The sequence below is a fragment of the Martes martes genome (genome assembly GCF_963455335.1).
Source record: "Martes martes genome assembly, chromosome: 10".
Lineage (NCBI taxonomy): Eukaryota > Metazoa > Chordata > Mammalia > Carnivora > Mustelidae > Martes > Martes martes.
The window spans coordinates 84210646-84228556 of NC_137898.1; the positions used below are offsets into that span (position 1 = coordinate 84210646).

Genomic DNA, 17911 nt, shown 5'->3' on the forward strand with positions numbered 1-17911 from the left:
ACCATTTCAAAGATTCATTTTTGTAAATATAATCAAGGAGACAAAAGGAGCTACCTAGAAGGAACATACATAATTACTTTTTATTTTTACATGTAAGATTTTTTCCTCTAAAGTAGATTCATTAGATGCAAAAGTTAAAAATCTTCATCTAAATGGTAGGAAATAGTATGGACAAGATTAAGTTTACTTTGGCAATCAATTTTAGTACTTTTTCAATCCTGTAAACTGTTAAAGAGTATATAAGTACATAAAACACCTTAAAATTCTAATTATGCTTCATAAAGGAAAACAAAACTTCACAATTTTCTCTGAAATTTACACAATATATATTATAAATGTAAGGCTTTAAGAAGACATTGTAAAAACGTAAGACCTCATAATCCTGACCAAAAGATAAACAGACATACCACAAAATTTAATTTTTAAAGATAAAAATGGCATTCACTTTTTATGAAAGAGCAGAGGCTTCACCATCCCTGCCAAGATCTTGGGTAACTGTGCAGCAATAACTTCAGACATCATTTCTGGAAATTCAACACTCAGTGCCCGGGACTGGATAAATGTATTCAAGCAGTACAGATGAAGCTGTTTGACAAGCTGTTGATTTCACAAATGGATAAGAAACATGAAAAAAAAAATAATACATTCATAAAATAAAATAAGACAGCTTATTTTTTCTTACCAAAATAACTCCCTTCACTCTCTAGAATAACATGTAAAACATTACATACAATGAAACATTCTGATAGTACAGATTTAAAGAAATGAAAGTCACTCATAATCCCACAGGTTCATCAATATGAACATTTTGGTGACTTTCTTTCAAGTTCTTTTTTCTTTTAATAAATGTATACAAACATACCCAGGTATATATATAATATACACAGGCATATATAATTCAAAAAATGCAATTATTTAATAAACCCTATTTGTTAATAGACTGACTTTTTCACATAACAAAATACTGACTCTTCCTCTGTCAACACAAAGAACCAAAACATAATTCATTTTAATCTAGTTTTAATCTTTGTCAAATAATTTACATAAATAATTTTGAAAGTCTAATAGGACCCAGCAGCAATAACAAAATCCAGCAGTTTTCTAATAGAGTTCTTCCCATCCTTATTCTAGTTCTCCAGATGCAAAGATTTTCAACTTCTTTAGCCCATATCTTTAAATATTTATCTCTGTATTTCTAATAAACTTTGTTTTTCAAATTTGCTATTATTGATTTAGATTCTATTACAAAAATTGAGTTTTTAGCTCTCTTATACTAGACACTCCTCCCAACTACGCACACTTTCTCTTCTCATTCTCTATATGGCTATATCTCAATTTTTGACTAAATCAATACCCAGCAATTATATTTCAAAGATTTTTATCGTTTCCTGCTGGATTATATTTCCTTTCATATATGACTTTAATTTTTACTTTGCTAGAGCTAATCACCTTGTTTTTCTTTCCTTTTTAAAAAGATTTATTTATTTGACAGAGAGAGAGAGAGAGAGATCGATCACAAGTAGGCATAGAGGCAGGCAGAGAGAGAGAGGGGGAAGCAGGCTCCCTGCTGAGCAGAGAGCCTGATGCGGGGCTCTATCCCAGGATCCCGAGATCATCACCTGAGCCAAAGGCACAGGCTTAACTCACTGAGCCACTGAGGCGCCCTCACCTTGTTTTTCTGTTTTGCTTTCTTTCCTTTATCACAAAGCCATAGTCAAATTCTCTGACACAATTGTAAAAACACACCTCAGTGTGTTCGTACATACTGGTAATCCCTCAGTTCCATCATTTTTTCCTGGTCCTGGTATTCTGAAACCCTGTGCATTACTGCTCCAACTTAAACTAATGATTGTCTAGCACAGTTAATGTGCTAGAACATCCCTCTGCATCTCTCCTGGGTTGGATCTTCTACTTCATTGGCTTAGTCCAGTCTTTTATGGTTAAAACATTCTGTAGATGTCCTTGAGAATGGTTGTACTTGAAGTAAGCATTCTGACACCTTGCACGTCGGAAAATACTTTTTAAGTTGCCATAATATTTATTTGATGGCTTGGCTGGGTATAAAATTCTTTGAAGACGAGGCACCTGGGTGGCTCAGTGGGTTAAAGCCTCTGCCTTCGGCTCAAGTCATGATCCCAGGGTCCTGGAATCGAGCCCCACATCAGGCTCTCTGCTCAGTGGGGAGCCTGTTTCCTCCACTTTCTCTCTGCCTACCTCTCTGCCTACTTAGGATCTCTGTCAAATAAATAAATAAATAAAATCTAAAATAAAATAAAATTCTTTGAAGATTTTCCTTTCTTCCCAAATTCTGAAGCCATTGTTCCATTGTTTTCTGGGTTCCAGTATTGTTGTTAAGAAGTCCAACATCAGGGGCGCCTGGGTGGCTCAGTGGGTTAAAGCCTCTGCTTTTGGCTCAGGTCATGATCCCAGAGTCCTGGGATCGAGCCCCGCATCGGGCTCTCTGCTTAGTGGGGAGCCTGCTTCCTCCTCTCTCTCTGCCTGCCTCTCTGCCTACTTGTGATCTCTGTCTGTCAAATAAATAAATAAAATCTTTAAAAAAAAAAGAGAGAGAAGTCCAACATCATTTTGAATCCTGATCATTTTTATGTGACTTGTTTCTTTTCTCACTGCTATACTTTAGGATGGTCTCTTTATTTCTGGTATTCTAAAATTCTACAATAATGTGCCTTTGTTCAATTGTGCTGTGCTTGTATACTGGGCCATTATCATCAGAAAATTAAAATACTTCTGGTCCAGCAACTTTTATTTTATGTTTTTATATAATTTCCTCTCTTTGATTTTCTCTATTCTTTTAGAAATTCCTTTTAATTGGGAAATGAAACTCCTTGAATTAATCCTGTAAATTTATTATCTCTTCAGATTTTTCATTTCTTTATCTTTTTTGTTATTTCTTCTGAGTTTATCTGAGATTTATATTTCAGCCCTATTAAATTTTAAATTTCTGTTTTTCCATATTTATTTATCCAAAAATATGTTCTTTCTAAATATTCCTTTACAAATGTTTTCTATTTTTGTTTCACAGATGCAATATCATTCTTATTTCGCTGAGTATCTTAATTTTCTTGAATCTTTTTTCTGTTCTCTGTTCTGGTGCTTTTTCCTTCATTACTTTTTTTCTGTGTATTTGATTTCTTCCTTTCATTATAAAGGCTTTACCTATATAGCTAACAATCCTTGGCTATCTGTTCATATTCAGAAATAAGGTCTCAAATTTGACCTAGTGAGTAGATTGTAAAATTGTCCATTAGCACTGTTATTAACTTATAATGCCATCCAAAATGATATGAGAGTCTTATTTTCCACACCCATACCTTTGCTTTTCCTGTTTATATAAAATCTTCTCTAATTTAAGGCAAAAATATTTTAGAACATACTCAGGAAAATGTTATCACAATTCCTATAAACCATTAAATTAATCTATAATTATACAAATACTAGTAAAAGGATATTTGGGTGATGTACATTGAAAATGAAAAAAGTACAATGCAAGTTCTGAGGAGTGTGATGCAAATACTGTTTTAAAATAAAAGCATAAATATGAGTTTGAAGAAACCATACAAAGTAAAATGTAGATTTAATATTTAAAAGGTTATCCTAGAAAACAAAATACTTACATCATGCAAGTTATCAAGAAGTTTTGTAAGTTGGTAGAAACGCTGTGAGCTAGAGACAACGCCCTTTTGCCTCAACCCAATTGCCTTGATGAGCTCTCTAATGTAGCTTGATCTCATCTCTTCAAACTGATTTTGACTTCTTAGCCCTTCCAAAGGAACTGTAAGAATATAACTACAAGTGGCAGTTATGTTTAAAAAAGATGACAGTAGCAGTTTATAATAAAAAAATTTCTGAGCTGTGTAAAAGTTTCTTTTGAATGGAGCTCTAGACATCTTAAATAGGGAAGAATGCTACTGATAATTTCAGGACACACAAACTTATAGTTCTCTTGAAGCATATAAGAACAACTAGATAAACTAAAGAATATTTTAGCTTACCTATTTTAGGGCTGTATCAATGGATTACTCATTTAACTTAGCATTTGTTCAAAAGAGCATCTATCATTCTATATTCCTGTCTCAGGAATGGATTTAGTTTAAAATTATATGTATGCTGGATCTTTTTAAAATGGGTATTAAGGAGGGCACGGATTGTATGGAGCACTGGGTGTTATATGCAAATCATGGAACCCTACATCAAAAACTAATGATGTACTGTATGGTGACTAACATAACATAAAATAAATAAATAAATAAATAGTCAGTTTGTACTTAAAAACAAAAACAAAAAAACAAATGCCTGGATCTCTCTGTCAAGTTTGTCTTCATATAAATCTGAAGTATTTGTCATTCAGAATATTCATGGATAATTTATCTTTTTTGCTGTAATTTTAACATTGCTTCATTAAATTCCTTAATTCCTTCCTGCTCATATGAGAGACAGCTACTGATATTTCAATACTTCTTATATCCAACCACTTCATTATACTCTATTTTTGCTAATTTCTTTTAATTTCCATTTTTAATTCAAATAGTTTTGGTTGATTATCTTTTGGGTTTTTTGGTATACAATACTGTACTTGAAATATCCTCATTTCTCCCTTCCCAATAGGTGTAGCTCTTGTTTCTGCTTCATGATTCAGTGCACGGTTTAGGATTTCCAGAATAATATTAAATAATAACAATGGCAAATACTCCTTTTTTGTTGCTTATTTCAATGGGAATGCATCTTATTCCCATTTGATGTTAACTGGTAATTCAGATATTTACCTCTGTAATCTTTAATTCTTATAGCCAAAATGTAGGCACAACCTCTTATTCTTACTGCTGGTTATCTTATTTCCACTACGTTGTCAATTTTACCTACAATTTTATCCTTAATATTTTAGGTCCTTCTGTTGTCACTTGTTTAAGATGCTCTGCTTGATTTCTTCAGCAAATTATCACCAGAACTCCCAATTTTCTTGTTTCCTTTTGCTTTGGTTGCATTTATCTTACAAACAAACCTTCAAACTTAAGTGAAACAGCTCCCTTTTCCTGCAGCTATATCTACATTGCTGAAAAAAAAAATCACTTAATCTCTTAGATTTATATAACTCTACATTTATGATCTTGACCCTTAGTAATATTTCTAAAAGAGGTGCACTTAATTTAAGCAAAGTCAACTGTATATGCCTAGCAAAGGGAAAGAAAAAATCTTTTTTTTAAAAAACTCATATTTATTCCTTATTCCTCAATCATAACTTGGTCTCCACTCCCCTTGGAAAAAATAAGTCTACAGATAATGAATCAAAGAAACCAAAAAGTAAATTCTTTGGTTCTGAGTTTTCAATGGCTCATATAATAAATATAAAAAAGACTTTCAAGGGCAACTATGGCAATATGTAATTTTTACTCATTTTAAACTTTACTGTTATATATACGTTGTATGTATATGCTTTATGTATGTATGGTCTCTTCTCTCTAATTACTTCACATAGCAGCTATTTTAAACCTCTGTTATTCTTTTTCACACTTCCCAACCAATCCTCACATCTCTCCCACTCTTAAACATGAATATAAAATTATTTTGGTGGGGGGGGGTAGGGAAGAAACAGGCAAACCAAGGAACAGACTCAACTATAGAGAACAAATTAATGGTTACCAGGGATGGGGGGATGCTTATGGGAAGATGGGTAAAATAGGTGATGGGGGTTAAGGAGTGTACTTGCGATGAGCACTGGGTGCTATATGGAAGTGTTGAGTCACTATACTGTTCACCTGAAACTAATGTTATGCTGTATGTTAGCTGGAATTTAAAAAAAAAAAAAAACAACTTAAAAAATAAAATTATTCTTCCTTCTGGTTACTGAAGTACCATTTCCCATTAGGCTTTCAAGAACTAGGTATTTAGAACCAGTACTTGAGCCAATTATCCTCTTCAAGAGAAAATCAGGCCTAATTCCAGACTGACTCACATCCTTTTAGTATCAACCACTAAGGAGAAGTTCTGAGGATATTATAATCTAATCATGGGGCTCACACCCTATGTTCCTGGAACATTTTGAAGTTTTTCCTCCTCTCCTACACTCTTTCCTATATTTCAGATCAATAATGAACTAACTTTCCTAAATATTTTAATTTGCTTTAAGCTCCTTACCTTAATTCATTTTTTCCTTGATTATTATTTTTTATTTTTATTTTTATTTTTTTTTAAAGATTTTATTTATTTATTTGACAGACAGATCACAAGCAGACAGAGAGGCAGGCAGAGAGAGAAGGGAGGAAGCAGGCTCCCCGCTGAGCAGAGAGCCCGATGCGGGGCTCGATCCCAGGACGCCGGGATCACGACCTGAGCCGAAGGCAGCGGCTTTAACCCACTGAGCCACCCAGGCGCCCCTTTCCTTGATTATTATATCCAGTATTATATGATTGGAGAATTTTCACTCAGATTTTTGTTGATTCCACAAGTGAGTTTTAGGCTTTCTTGCAAATATCTTAGTAGCAAATTGGGAGATGGTGAGTCATGGGCAGTTAGCCAGATGCTATTTTACATAAAAATGCTTTTTTTAAAAAACCACAAGGATCTTTATTTTTTTGATTTAGCTAACTTTAAAATAACATATATTCATTGGAAAAATTTTAGGAAATATAGAAAGTACATAAAGTATTACAAGTTACCAGGTTCTACAATCTTATATCTTGGGACATTCCCTAACATTATATTGAGAACATTTACTTATATCTTTCCAAATTCTTTAAAAATAAATGTTTTAATTCTCACATTTAATTTCATTTAACAAAACTGTAGGAGTAAAATTTATTTAATTGTCTTAACCTTTGGTATTTGAAATATTTTTCTAGTCTAGTATTAGTTATTTTTATTTTTTTTTCTGTTTTGTACTCACTTATTTATAGGGGCCTATGTTATATTTCAAATATTTTTCTAAGTTTAATATTTAATTTTTAATATTTTGTCAGTTTTGCAACCTTATTAGGGCAAAAAGTAGTGCCCAGGCAACCCAAATTTTCTCATGCTTCAGAGGCAAACACTTTCAACTTTTTCTCTATTTATTTTAATTTTTTCTTCCACAGAATTAAATAGTAACATTGTAGTGTTGATTCTTGATTTTTTTTATTTTTCACTTTTGATTTTCCAGTGTGGAAATTGAGGCTGTAGCTCTATTTCCATCTTTCAGATCTACCATCACCTCCATACCATTAGCTCACACACACATACACGCATACACATACAACTTCCTATTTTTCATCTTCCTAATAAAATTTTCATAAATTTGGCTAGATCAATATTCAGTATTTATTATTTAGTTATGTAAAATGTTACCACAGTAGAGTAACTTTTTGTTTTACTGAGAGTAAATAATCATCTAAATGGGTGTATGAAGTGGTATCTCACTGTGGTTTTGATTTGTATTTCCCCAATGGTTAGTGATGTTGAGCATCTATTCATGTACTTGATGGATACTTGTATACGTTCTTTGGAGAAATGTTTATTCATTTAAACATTTAAACATTTAACAATGTTTATTCATTTAAAGATTAAAACATTTAAAAATATTTTAATTGTCAAACTGTAGTTTGTTATATATTCTAGATATTAATACTTTTTTCCTTACCAGATACATGATTTTCAATTCTTTTCTCCCATACAGTGGCTTGACTTTTTATTCTGTTAATCATGACCTTTAATGCCCTAAAGTTTTAAAATTGATGAAATCCATTTATCTTTTTTACTTTTATTGCCTGCATTTTTTGTGTCATATCCAAGAAATCATTGCCAAATTCAACATCATGAAGCCTTCCCTCTGTTTTAATAGTTTTGTAGTTTAAGCTCTTAAATTTAAGTCTTTGATCTATTTTAAGTTAGTAAGAGTCCAACTTAATTTTTCTAAATGAAGTTTTCCAAACACCTTTGTTATCTTTGTTATCTCTTTCTAGTGCTCCAACTTTTTGCATGTTGGGTCTCCTTGCTTCTGATCTTCTGAATTTTTTGGTTTTTGCTCTACTTTGAGAGGTTTTCTAACTTTGTCTACCAGTGCCTGTACTGACATTTAAATTCTGCTTTCATTCTATATATATATATACACACACACACACACACACACACACACACATATATACATATTCATAGTCTGCTTTTCAATTTTCAATTTCCAAAAGTTCTTTGCTTTTGTTTAAATTTAATTTTTTCAGTATTCCAAAATTCATTGTTTGTGCACCACACCCAGTGCTCCATGCAATACATGCCCTCCATAATACCCACCACCAGGCTCTCTCAATGCCCCCACACCCCTTGCCTCCAAAACTCTGTTTGTTTCTCAGAGTCCACAGTCTCTCATGGTTTTTCTCCCCCTCCAATTTCCCCCAACTCACTTCTCCTTGTTTTTAATGTGTTATTTATTTCTCACAGTATCCAGTACTTGTTTCTTAGGTGCAATATGTTCTATTATCTTTCTAAAGAGGGATAGCTTTTTAATTTTTTTGAGGTTTTCATCTCCCTACACCATCTGTTTCTTCCTAGTTGCTTTTTTTTTTTTTTTCTTTCTGATTTGTCTTTGATGTTAAAGGACTCTCTCAGGTGCCTTAGTTATTTATATTCAGGAGTGGAAAACTACAAGGCCGAATCACAGTTCTGTTTCAATAGGTAGTGCTTATTGACTGTGAGCTTTACTACAGGGCAACCTGGCTGAGATATTTCAAAGAAAAACACCTGCTATTAACATATTAGTTCTTTTTATTTCTGGCGAAAGAGATTCTGCAGAGAACAATCTTGCATTCTCCTGTCTAGAGGATGTAAACCTGGATAACAATGTTCTCGGAGTGAAGGGAGTATTCTGGAAGATGGTGTCTCAACATTTGATATAGAATTAATCTATTGTCATTACAGGACTGCTCGCCCTTAACAGTACCTGCCTACAGTTCACCAATCCAGCCACCCTCTGTTATATCCTCTTCAGAAACTAAATGTAAGTTCTTTGCCTGAGTTGGAGAGGGACAATTTCATGGTTGGACGATTTCTGGTTATGGACCTTAAAAAGAATTTTGTGTTTTTAACTCTACCTTCACTGCCATCTCAAAAAATCATTGCTGTTGCCAACTGAGAAACATGCCAGAGATTTGGTGTTGCAAATCAAAGTACTTATTGTTTGTTTGTTTCTTTCCTCTGCCTTAAAATCCAAACTTCTCAGATATGCTAACTTAGCTCTGCTTGCTGGCTTGCAGAATTTTATTGTTATTGATTCCTCTCATTCTCTTATTTCTTAAAAAATCCCTTTAGTAATATTTTGCTGTAGTTTTAGAGGGAACAATGGTGTGTTCAACTTGCTATGTTTTCATGAAGATCCTTATTTTAATTTTTAATAGCAAATTAGAGGTTTAAGTACTTATGTATCAAATCATTGAACTTTTCCTTTGTCAACTTTCCAATTGCATTTATTTCTAAACTCTTATTCGAAATCTCAAAATCAATTAGATTCCTTTTAGTGTGTTTTTAACATTTTAAGTTTGTACATTTAAATGAATTATCTGATATGTAAGATATAATTTGAGCTAAATATCCAAACCAAGTTTTCCCCAAATATAAAACTTATTTTTCTTAACAATATTAATTTGCTCCATACTCATTGATTCATGATGCTTCCACTATACCATATTAAGTTCTAATATATACTAGTCTGACTTGATTCACACTAGTGTATCTTTTCTTCTCTTACGCTGTATTAATTAGGTAGAATTCTAATTTCTGTCTTCACCTCAAAATTTTTGTAATACTTATCTACTTATTTTTTAAGGTTAAAGATGAATTTCTAAAAGTTTTGCCAAGTCTCTCCTCAAATATCTCATTAGGAATTTTAATAGAATGTAGAAATCATAAGTACTATTCACCAAATACCGCTGTTTTTCCCTTTTCTTAAAGCTGCAAGTGGCCAAAAATCTTGTTTTCTACGGTATGTGACTGAAAGTTATACATATGTCACTTCCTTCCCTTACTATTTCCTTCCTTGCTAATGGCCTAGTGATTAGAGAAGGATATGTCAAGATATAGCCTCCATGTGCCTGGAAACCTGAGTGATGGCAATGAGCAAAGCCTCCCTGTTGATCTGTATTGAACATATAGTGGGAAAGATACATACTTAATTTTGTTGTTGTTGTTGTTGTTGTTAAACTACTGAGATTTGGCGGGGGAAGGGGGTTAGCCCTTCAGCATAATGTAGCCTATTTATAAATATAGAGTTATGTTAATAACAACAACTAATTTGGGAAATCTAAGATTATCTCTAACCCAACTGCTATAGGATTCATTACTGCCAAGAAAAGGACAGGAGTTAACTGCTGTAATATTGAGTTTATTCTAGTTGACTCTCTTGGCTAGTTCCATATCAGTACTTTAGCCCAATTAATGCTCTTTTATCAAATTAGGCCTGAAGGTCTCTGCTCCAAATAGTGTTTCCAAAGTACGGGGATAGGGCTATGGATACTTAGATCCTGTACTGGTCCCCGTCTTTACATAGATTTCATGAGGAAAGCTTCCTTTTTAAGGATTTAGCTTTTTTGTCTTTTTGTTACTGATGTGTATTCTCACCCTTCAACTATTTGAGATTTGTGCTACTGGAAAGAAGTCCCTGAAAAGATACTACTGAGAAAAACCCTTGGCTCACCTTAGTTCTCTAAGGTTCTCTTTCAAATCACTGAGTGAAAGGATCAATTCAGATATTCAAAGGCTGAGCTTACCTATGCATGGAAAGGGCACAGTAAAAGGTGAAAAGCAAAAGCAGTTTTTATAAATTTTCCCACCCAGACACTTGGGGATCTACTGAGGCAGAGATGTTTGCGTTCTTTGTATATGAGAAAGAGTGAAATGTATATTTGCCCATCCTTCTGGTGACCAGTGCTATGTTTCATAATGTTTCTTCTGCATATAGAACTATAGTAAATTTCCCAGCCCTCCTACTGTTAAATATAGGTCATGAAATGTGGGTAGAAGTGACATATGATACTTCTAGGCCCCACTTCCAGATCTTTTCTCACTCACTGCTTGTCTTTCTAGTTAGATCCACTGGAGGACTTCAAGCTGCTATGGAAAGGTGGAGCCCCTATATGGAAGGAGCATGAGTTTTCTTGCTATTCCACTGCATTGTGAATATGAGTGACAAACAAACTGCAATTGTGTTATACTACTGATCTTTGTAGGTTATTTGTTATAATTGCCTATTTTGACATAAAATAAAATAGTTCCAAACAAAATTGTGTATTTTATATAGTAAGTCTTTTATAGAATGGGGGTGGAAGGAAGATAGTTTGTGTTTATGCAGTATTAATTAGTTCATAATACCTAATTAGGTGAATATGAAAAAGTCATTTAAGCTCATTTTATCTAAAAAAAATTGCCTAATTGGTGAGCTATTTTACAATTATGTAAAACCTGAGAAATATGAAGTAATTTTATTAATGTCTATGACGGTATATTAGGTGTTTCTCCTTTGCAGCCACAATCTAAGAATCATATCTCATGTATAATCATATGATCATATTGTCATTTGAAACTTTCCCAATGAATTAAAAGTTAAGAAAGTAAACATCTTGTAAAAATTGCTGTACTCACTCACTTGTATTAAGAAGTAGCAATACTTTCATACACAGGAACTCTTCTTGGCTAACTTGAAGTTTGACAAACTCCTGTGGGATTTGCCACATGGTGAGGCATAATGAATAAAATGATGATTCCTTCATCCTCTGTCTTGTATAACACACAACACAAAAGAAAAAGGAACAGGAAAAAAGAAACACATATACAGTGTCTTAGCCAGTCTGTGTAATTTATCAGAGAAAATGAGATTTGGTAATTTACATATTACATAAAATGTCTTTTTGTAAACAAACAATATTTTGAATTTTAAACAAAATAAACTAATAAACTATTTACAATAGTGAATTTTTGAAGTTAAGAAATTTTGAAGTTAGGAAATCATATTTAATACATATTGACAAAGGTTACTGTTTCTCACTTTTATTATTACATTTAAAAACTTAAGGAATTGATATGTGGAGTTGAGGAACACTCAGGAAATCATATATTTACTGATTTTTTTCTGTTAAAAAATAAAGTTTTGTGTGTAATCCAATCAGAATATGGATTCAGTTCACAGAAACTGAAGAATGTAGAATAGTTCTGTGTATTCAGTTCAGTGTAGAAGAGTTATATCATGAACTATTCTAGGGGAAATGTATGGTAAAAAAGAGAACATTACAAAAAATTAAATAACTGACAAGGCCAAACACTAATTCTGAAGGTTGCAGAAAATTTTTAAAAGGTATTTTCTCTACCATGAGCTGTTCTGCAACAGCCACATTAATCACATGCTGCTAACACAAATGGTGAAAAGAAAACTAGATTTTGACTCAGAAGAGCTAAAATTAATCCTGTCACTCAGATTCTTTGGTAGGATATGCAATTCTTCTGAGCCGGTTTCCTGAACTGTAAAATGAAGGACAATGATTCCTTACCTATTTCAAGGAATTATAGGGCAAAATGGAATAAAATATATAAAAATTATCTGTTAACTATAAAGCAAAAGTAACAATATGTCATATAATTCTGAGTCAGCATTCATCATTAGAATGGTATAAATATTTCCATGAAAAGATTCTTGTCAGTTTAAGGTTATATGTAGAAAATTAATTATAGTAATTTAAATGTAGCTAAGAAATTGAAATATTTATCTTTCAGTTTTTAAAATAACTTACCAGTCTGATTTTTCCTCCAGGAGGAGAGAGAATATCTTTACTTTTTGAAGGTGAGTCAATAAATTCAAGCAAAAATACTTCTAATTTATATGATTATCTTCATTAGTACCAAGGAATAAAATTTTAATTTAGTAAACGAAAAATTTCATTTTATCTTTAAGTATATTTCTTGATATGCTTTTGAAGTTTAAAAAATGGATTTGAGATGACTACTATATATTGAAACAAAAGGGGAAATCTCCAAATATCAAATTATTGTTATAATAATATAATTTTATTAATTTTGTTATGTTAAGTTATATCCTGAGATAATTCTGATAAACATTTTAGGAAAATTCTATTATTGGGAATACTAAGTGTGTAATCATCTACTGAAATGTAATTTTCAAGATTATCCTACATATACACTTATGTGATAATACAAACAAAATTCAAGTTACTACTTACTCATTTAGTATTAAATCAGGTGCAAAATATAGCATCTGTCCACTGACATGTTTATAAGATCTCCATCCTAGTCCAAACACCATTAAGCTCATCCAAGAATATTGGATGAGAGTTATCTGGTCATCAATATGTAAATTTCTAAATCCTACAAAACAAATTAAAAATAATAAAATGATCCCCCAAATCACTTTCATTGAAATGCTGAAAATACATAGAAATATGAAAACAGATGTAAGTAGGGTAATATATTGTTTTCAATTTCAATTAATTTTATACTATAAAGGAGTAAATATTAATACATAATAAAACCTGATAAATTAAAAAGGAACAACTCTGAACTCATTAAAATTGGTCACTGTGATTTAGTATTTCTGGTAATTCACTAATTGACAGTCGTCCATCAGTCACACACACAACATTCATTCACTGAGAATCACTTGCGTGCTAAATCACTGTGTTAAAATGGTTAAGAGGGTGAAAGACTCAACCCTTGCCCTTAAAAGAAACTCACAAGTCAACAGGAAAGACAACCACATAAGTATAGTGATACAGAAAGTTAACAGGGAATACACCAGGAATTGGGAGGCAGGTCAGGAAAAACTCCCAAGGACTAAACCATCCCCTTACTCCCCTCCCCTCTAAAACCCTCAGTTTGTTTCCCAGAGTCTACAGTCTCTCATGGTTCACCTTCCCCTCTGATTTCCCCCCCTTCATTTTTCCCTTCCTTCTCCTAATGTCCTCCATGCTATTCCTTATACTCCACATATAAATGAAACCTTATGATAATTGACTTTCTTTGCTTGTATTGTTTCATTTAGCATAATCGCCTCCTGTCCATGTTGATACAAAAGTAGGATTCATCTTTTCTGGTGGTTGAGTAATATTCCATTGTACATATGGACCACATCTTTATCCATTCGTCTGCTGAAGGGCATCTCAGTGCATTCCACATTTTAGCTATTGTGGACATTGCTGCTATGAACATTGAGGTGCATGTGGCCCTTCTTTTCACTACATATGTATCTTTGGGGTAAACACCCAGTAGTGCAATTGCTGGGTCATAGAGTAGCTCTATTTTTAACTTTTTGAGGAATCTCCACACTGTTTTCTAAAGTGGCTGTGCCAACTTGCATTCCTACCAACAGTGTAAGAGGGTCCCCCTTTCGTCACATCCTTTCCAACATTTGTTATTTCCTGTCCTGTTAATTTTGGTCATTCTAACTGGTGTAAGGTGGTATCTCAATGTGGTTTTGATTTGAATTTCCCTGATGGCTAATGATGATGAACATTTTTTCGTGTGTGTTGGCCATTTGTATGTCTTCTTTGGAGAAGTGTCTGTTCATGTCTTCTGCCCATTTTTTGACTTGATTATTTGTTTTTTGGGTGTTGAGTTTGAGACGTTCTTTATAGATCTTGGATATCAGCCTTTTATCTTTAGTGTCATTTGCAAATAACTTCTCCCATTCTGTGGATTCCCTCTTTGTTTTGTTTACTGTTTCCTTTGCTGTGCAGAAGATTTTTATCTTGATTAATCAAGTCCCAAAAGTTCATTTTTTGCTTTTGTTTCCCTTGCCTTTAGAAACTTTTCTTGAAAGAAGTTGCTGTGGCTGATGTAAAAAATGTACTGCCTATGCTCTCCTCTAGGATTTTGATGGATTCCTGTCTTACATTGAGGTCTTTCATCCATTTAGAGTTTATCTTTGTGTATGGTGTAAGAGAAAGATCTAGTTTCATTCTTCTGTATATAGCTGTCCAATTTTCCCAGCATCATTTATTAAAGAGAATTTTTTTCCATTGGATATTTTTTCCTGCTTTGTCAAAGATTAGTTTACCATAGAATTGAGGGTCCACATCTGGGTTCTCCATTCTGTGATAGGTCCTACTTAATCTCTGAGAGGTTTCTGTTTATTTTTAAACTCTGAGCAGATAACCACATAAAGACATTTTTATAAAATCGATTATTAGAATGAACTCCTTTCCTGAAGAAAATAAAAACATGAATTGACCTTAATTAATTTTAATGTCAGACTGTCTGGCAGCAGTAAAAGAAAAAAAAAGTTTGATTTGTCCCATCTTCCCATTCTATTCCACTGCAGGGACCTGATAACTATAGAAATATCTATTTATAATCTAGAACCCCAAAATGAGTAACTGTGAACCTTTTATTTAATGTCTTGGATCCTCAACCTCTACACCTGTAAAATGATGATCTCTCCCTTTTATTTAGCACTGTCACTTTAAGAAATAGATAATATGACGTAAGCTATAAATCACTTAAAAAAAAAAAAAACCTGCCTAGGAGATCATGCCCAACCAGAGAGTATAATCAGATTGTTGAGGAATCTTAAATCTGTGGGATTTAAAAATAATCTGATTTTATTTTATAAAACCACTGCTTTCAATTGTGCTTTATTTTTGTTTAACATCTTTAATTATGTCTTAGGTAGATTCCATAGTTTAATGGTCACTTTCATTTTTTGAAACTTAATCCAATCTCATTTTATTTTATTGACAGTCACTACTTTTTATTTCTTTTCACCCAATCTGCTTTCCAGGACTTCTTTTATTTATTTCTTTAGTTAGTTAGCTATTTTTATTATGTTCAATTAGCCAACATACAGTACCTCATTAGTTTTTGATGTAGTGTTCAATGATACATTAGTTGCATAAACACCCATCTGGTTTAAGAAGTTTAGAGAAAGAGAGAGAGAGAGGGAGAGAAAGAGAGAGAGAGAGAGAGAGTGTGTGTGTGTATGTGTGTGTGTGAATCCTCTGGTCTTTCACACCTTCACACCTCTTTTCAGCCCTTCTTGGTGTTATGGCAGAGGGATAATGGCAGGGAAAGGGCAAATGCACTGACTCAAATGGTCAAAATCTTCTCTCCACCTCTTTTCAATTCTCATTTTGCCTATTTTGCAGATCATATCCCAGCACTGATGTACTTAAAGAAGAGAGAAGCAAAGAGATAAATCTGGATATGGAGGCTCTAGTCAGTTATGTCTATTAAGGAGACATATATGACATAACGTTATTTGTGTTTTGGAGGAATTCTTGGTAGCCAGGAAGAGGATGGATTCAAGGGAGTTAAGTCTGGAGTTACAGAAAAAGTTGGGAGCTACTGCCAAATGCCAAGTGAGGGATGATAAAAGTCAGAAGTAAGTCAACAGGTAGGCATATAGAAGAGGGAGTATATTAGAAAAATATTTAAAGGGTAAAATCAAAGACATTTGGCAACTGATTGCATTGTGGGTAGGAGGAAGAAGGAGCTTAATAGATGTTTCAATATTTCTGCAGGAATGGTGGATAATAACAGCATAACTGAGACAAAATAGAGGAAGAGAAATAGGCTAGGAACAAAATTGTAAATTTTGATATGTTGTAGGGACTTTTAGAATGTCTAGACAACAGCTGGGCAAATGAATTAAAAATATGGAGAGATATAAGAACTACAAGTATAAATTTGGAAATTATTTGTATTTGAATATAGCTAAAACAATGATCATAGATGAAATCTTTTATTAAAGGAACATAAAAATCAAGTGTTTTTGTGGGAACATCAACTATTTTCCACAAAGCTATTTTAATAACATCTGTTTCACCTAAGAATTCATATACATATTTTATTTTCCCAAATATATATTTGATATATACCCTGATGTATATACCAAAAATATATATATATTTCCAGAAAACAAATATGTGTAAAATGACAGGCCCATATAAAGTTAGGTTCAATTAGTCAGATATATTAAAACATTAGTAAATTATCCACTACCATCTTCAGGAACATATTTTCATTCTTTATTCTTTTCTTAGTCAATTCATAACTTTCTAAAGAAAGCATTTCACTGTACTTAAATATTTGACCTACTGTATTTTTTTCACTTCAGGCCTTTGTTTCATGTTAATCTCTAATTTGAAAATTTTTACTTCATCATATAACTGTTAATTCACTTGTCCTTTTTTAAAAAACAGATTCCACTTACATTTACATGTTTATGTCTATTTTATGCTACCCTTTATTGGGGGGCTTTCTTGTTACTCTTTTTGCATTCTGGGATTACTAGAAATAAAAATGAACATTTTTAGTAGATTATAATATAAAAGGCAAATCTTCGCCAAAATAACAAAACTTCTGAAATTACCAATATTTATAGCAGAAAGTGTATTTTCCATTTAACAGAATGAAAAGTAACTCAGAAAATAGCTTTTTAAAATAGCCATCTTTTAGAGGGCTTATCTGTGATAAATGTACACTGTTAAATTGACTTGAACATGCCTGGTACAAAAGTGTATTTTTTTCCCCATTAACTGTAACATCATTCACTACTTTATACTGAAACAAAGACAGGAACACTCAGATCAAATTCCCACTGATGATAACAATCAGGTAAAGTCAGTACATTTGCAATGATGATCAAAATGAAAAACTTCACAAAGAAAGTGATGGATGATCCTTAATTATGTTTAACAAGTAGTAAAGAAAAATACCCTTTCCTTTTAAGTGATTTCACCTGATAATTTCTGACAAAAGCCTTGTTGCAAGCTGTTCAATCCTTAATGCTTAAAAAAAAAGTGTATGGTAACTTATGGCGTATATAACCTAAGTTCTCCTGTGTTACTTCCAGAGTTTTGATCAAATATATAGGTCGTGCTGTTATAAAAACTGTCATGTACTGAAATGTTTAATTTACAACCAAATGTCA

General features: G+C 32.7%; 1 protein-coding gene across 2 annotated transcripts in view; it reads right to left on the reverse strand.

Moving 5' to 3' along the window:
- Positions 1-441: 441 nt before the first annotated feature.
- PGR (progesterone receptor) overlaps positions 442-17911 on the reverse strand; it is a gene marked incomplete at both ends in the record, with an annotated part of 96726 nt that continues 79256 nt past the window's right edge. For both annotated transcript variants that reach the window (XM_080817076.1, XM_080817077.1), the window contains 4 exons: positions 442-597; positions 3636-3793; positions 11621-11751; positions 13206-13350. In XM_080817076.1, coding sequence (XP_080673202.1) covers positions 442-597; positions 3636-3793; positions 11621-11751; positions 13206-13350 — 590 coding nt within the window. The remainder of the gene's footprint in view (positions 598-3635; positions 3794-11620; positions 11752-13205; positions 13351-17911) is intronic.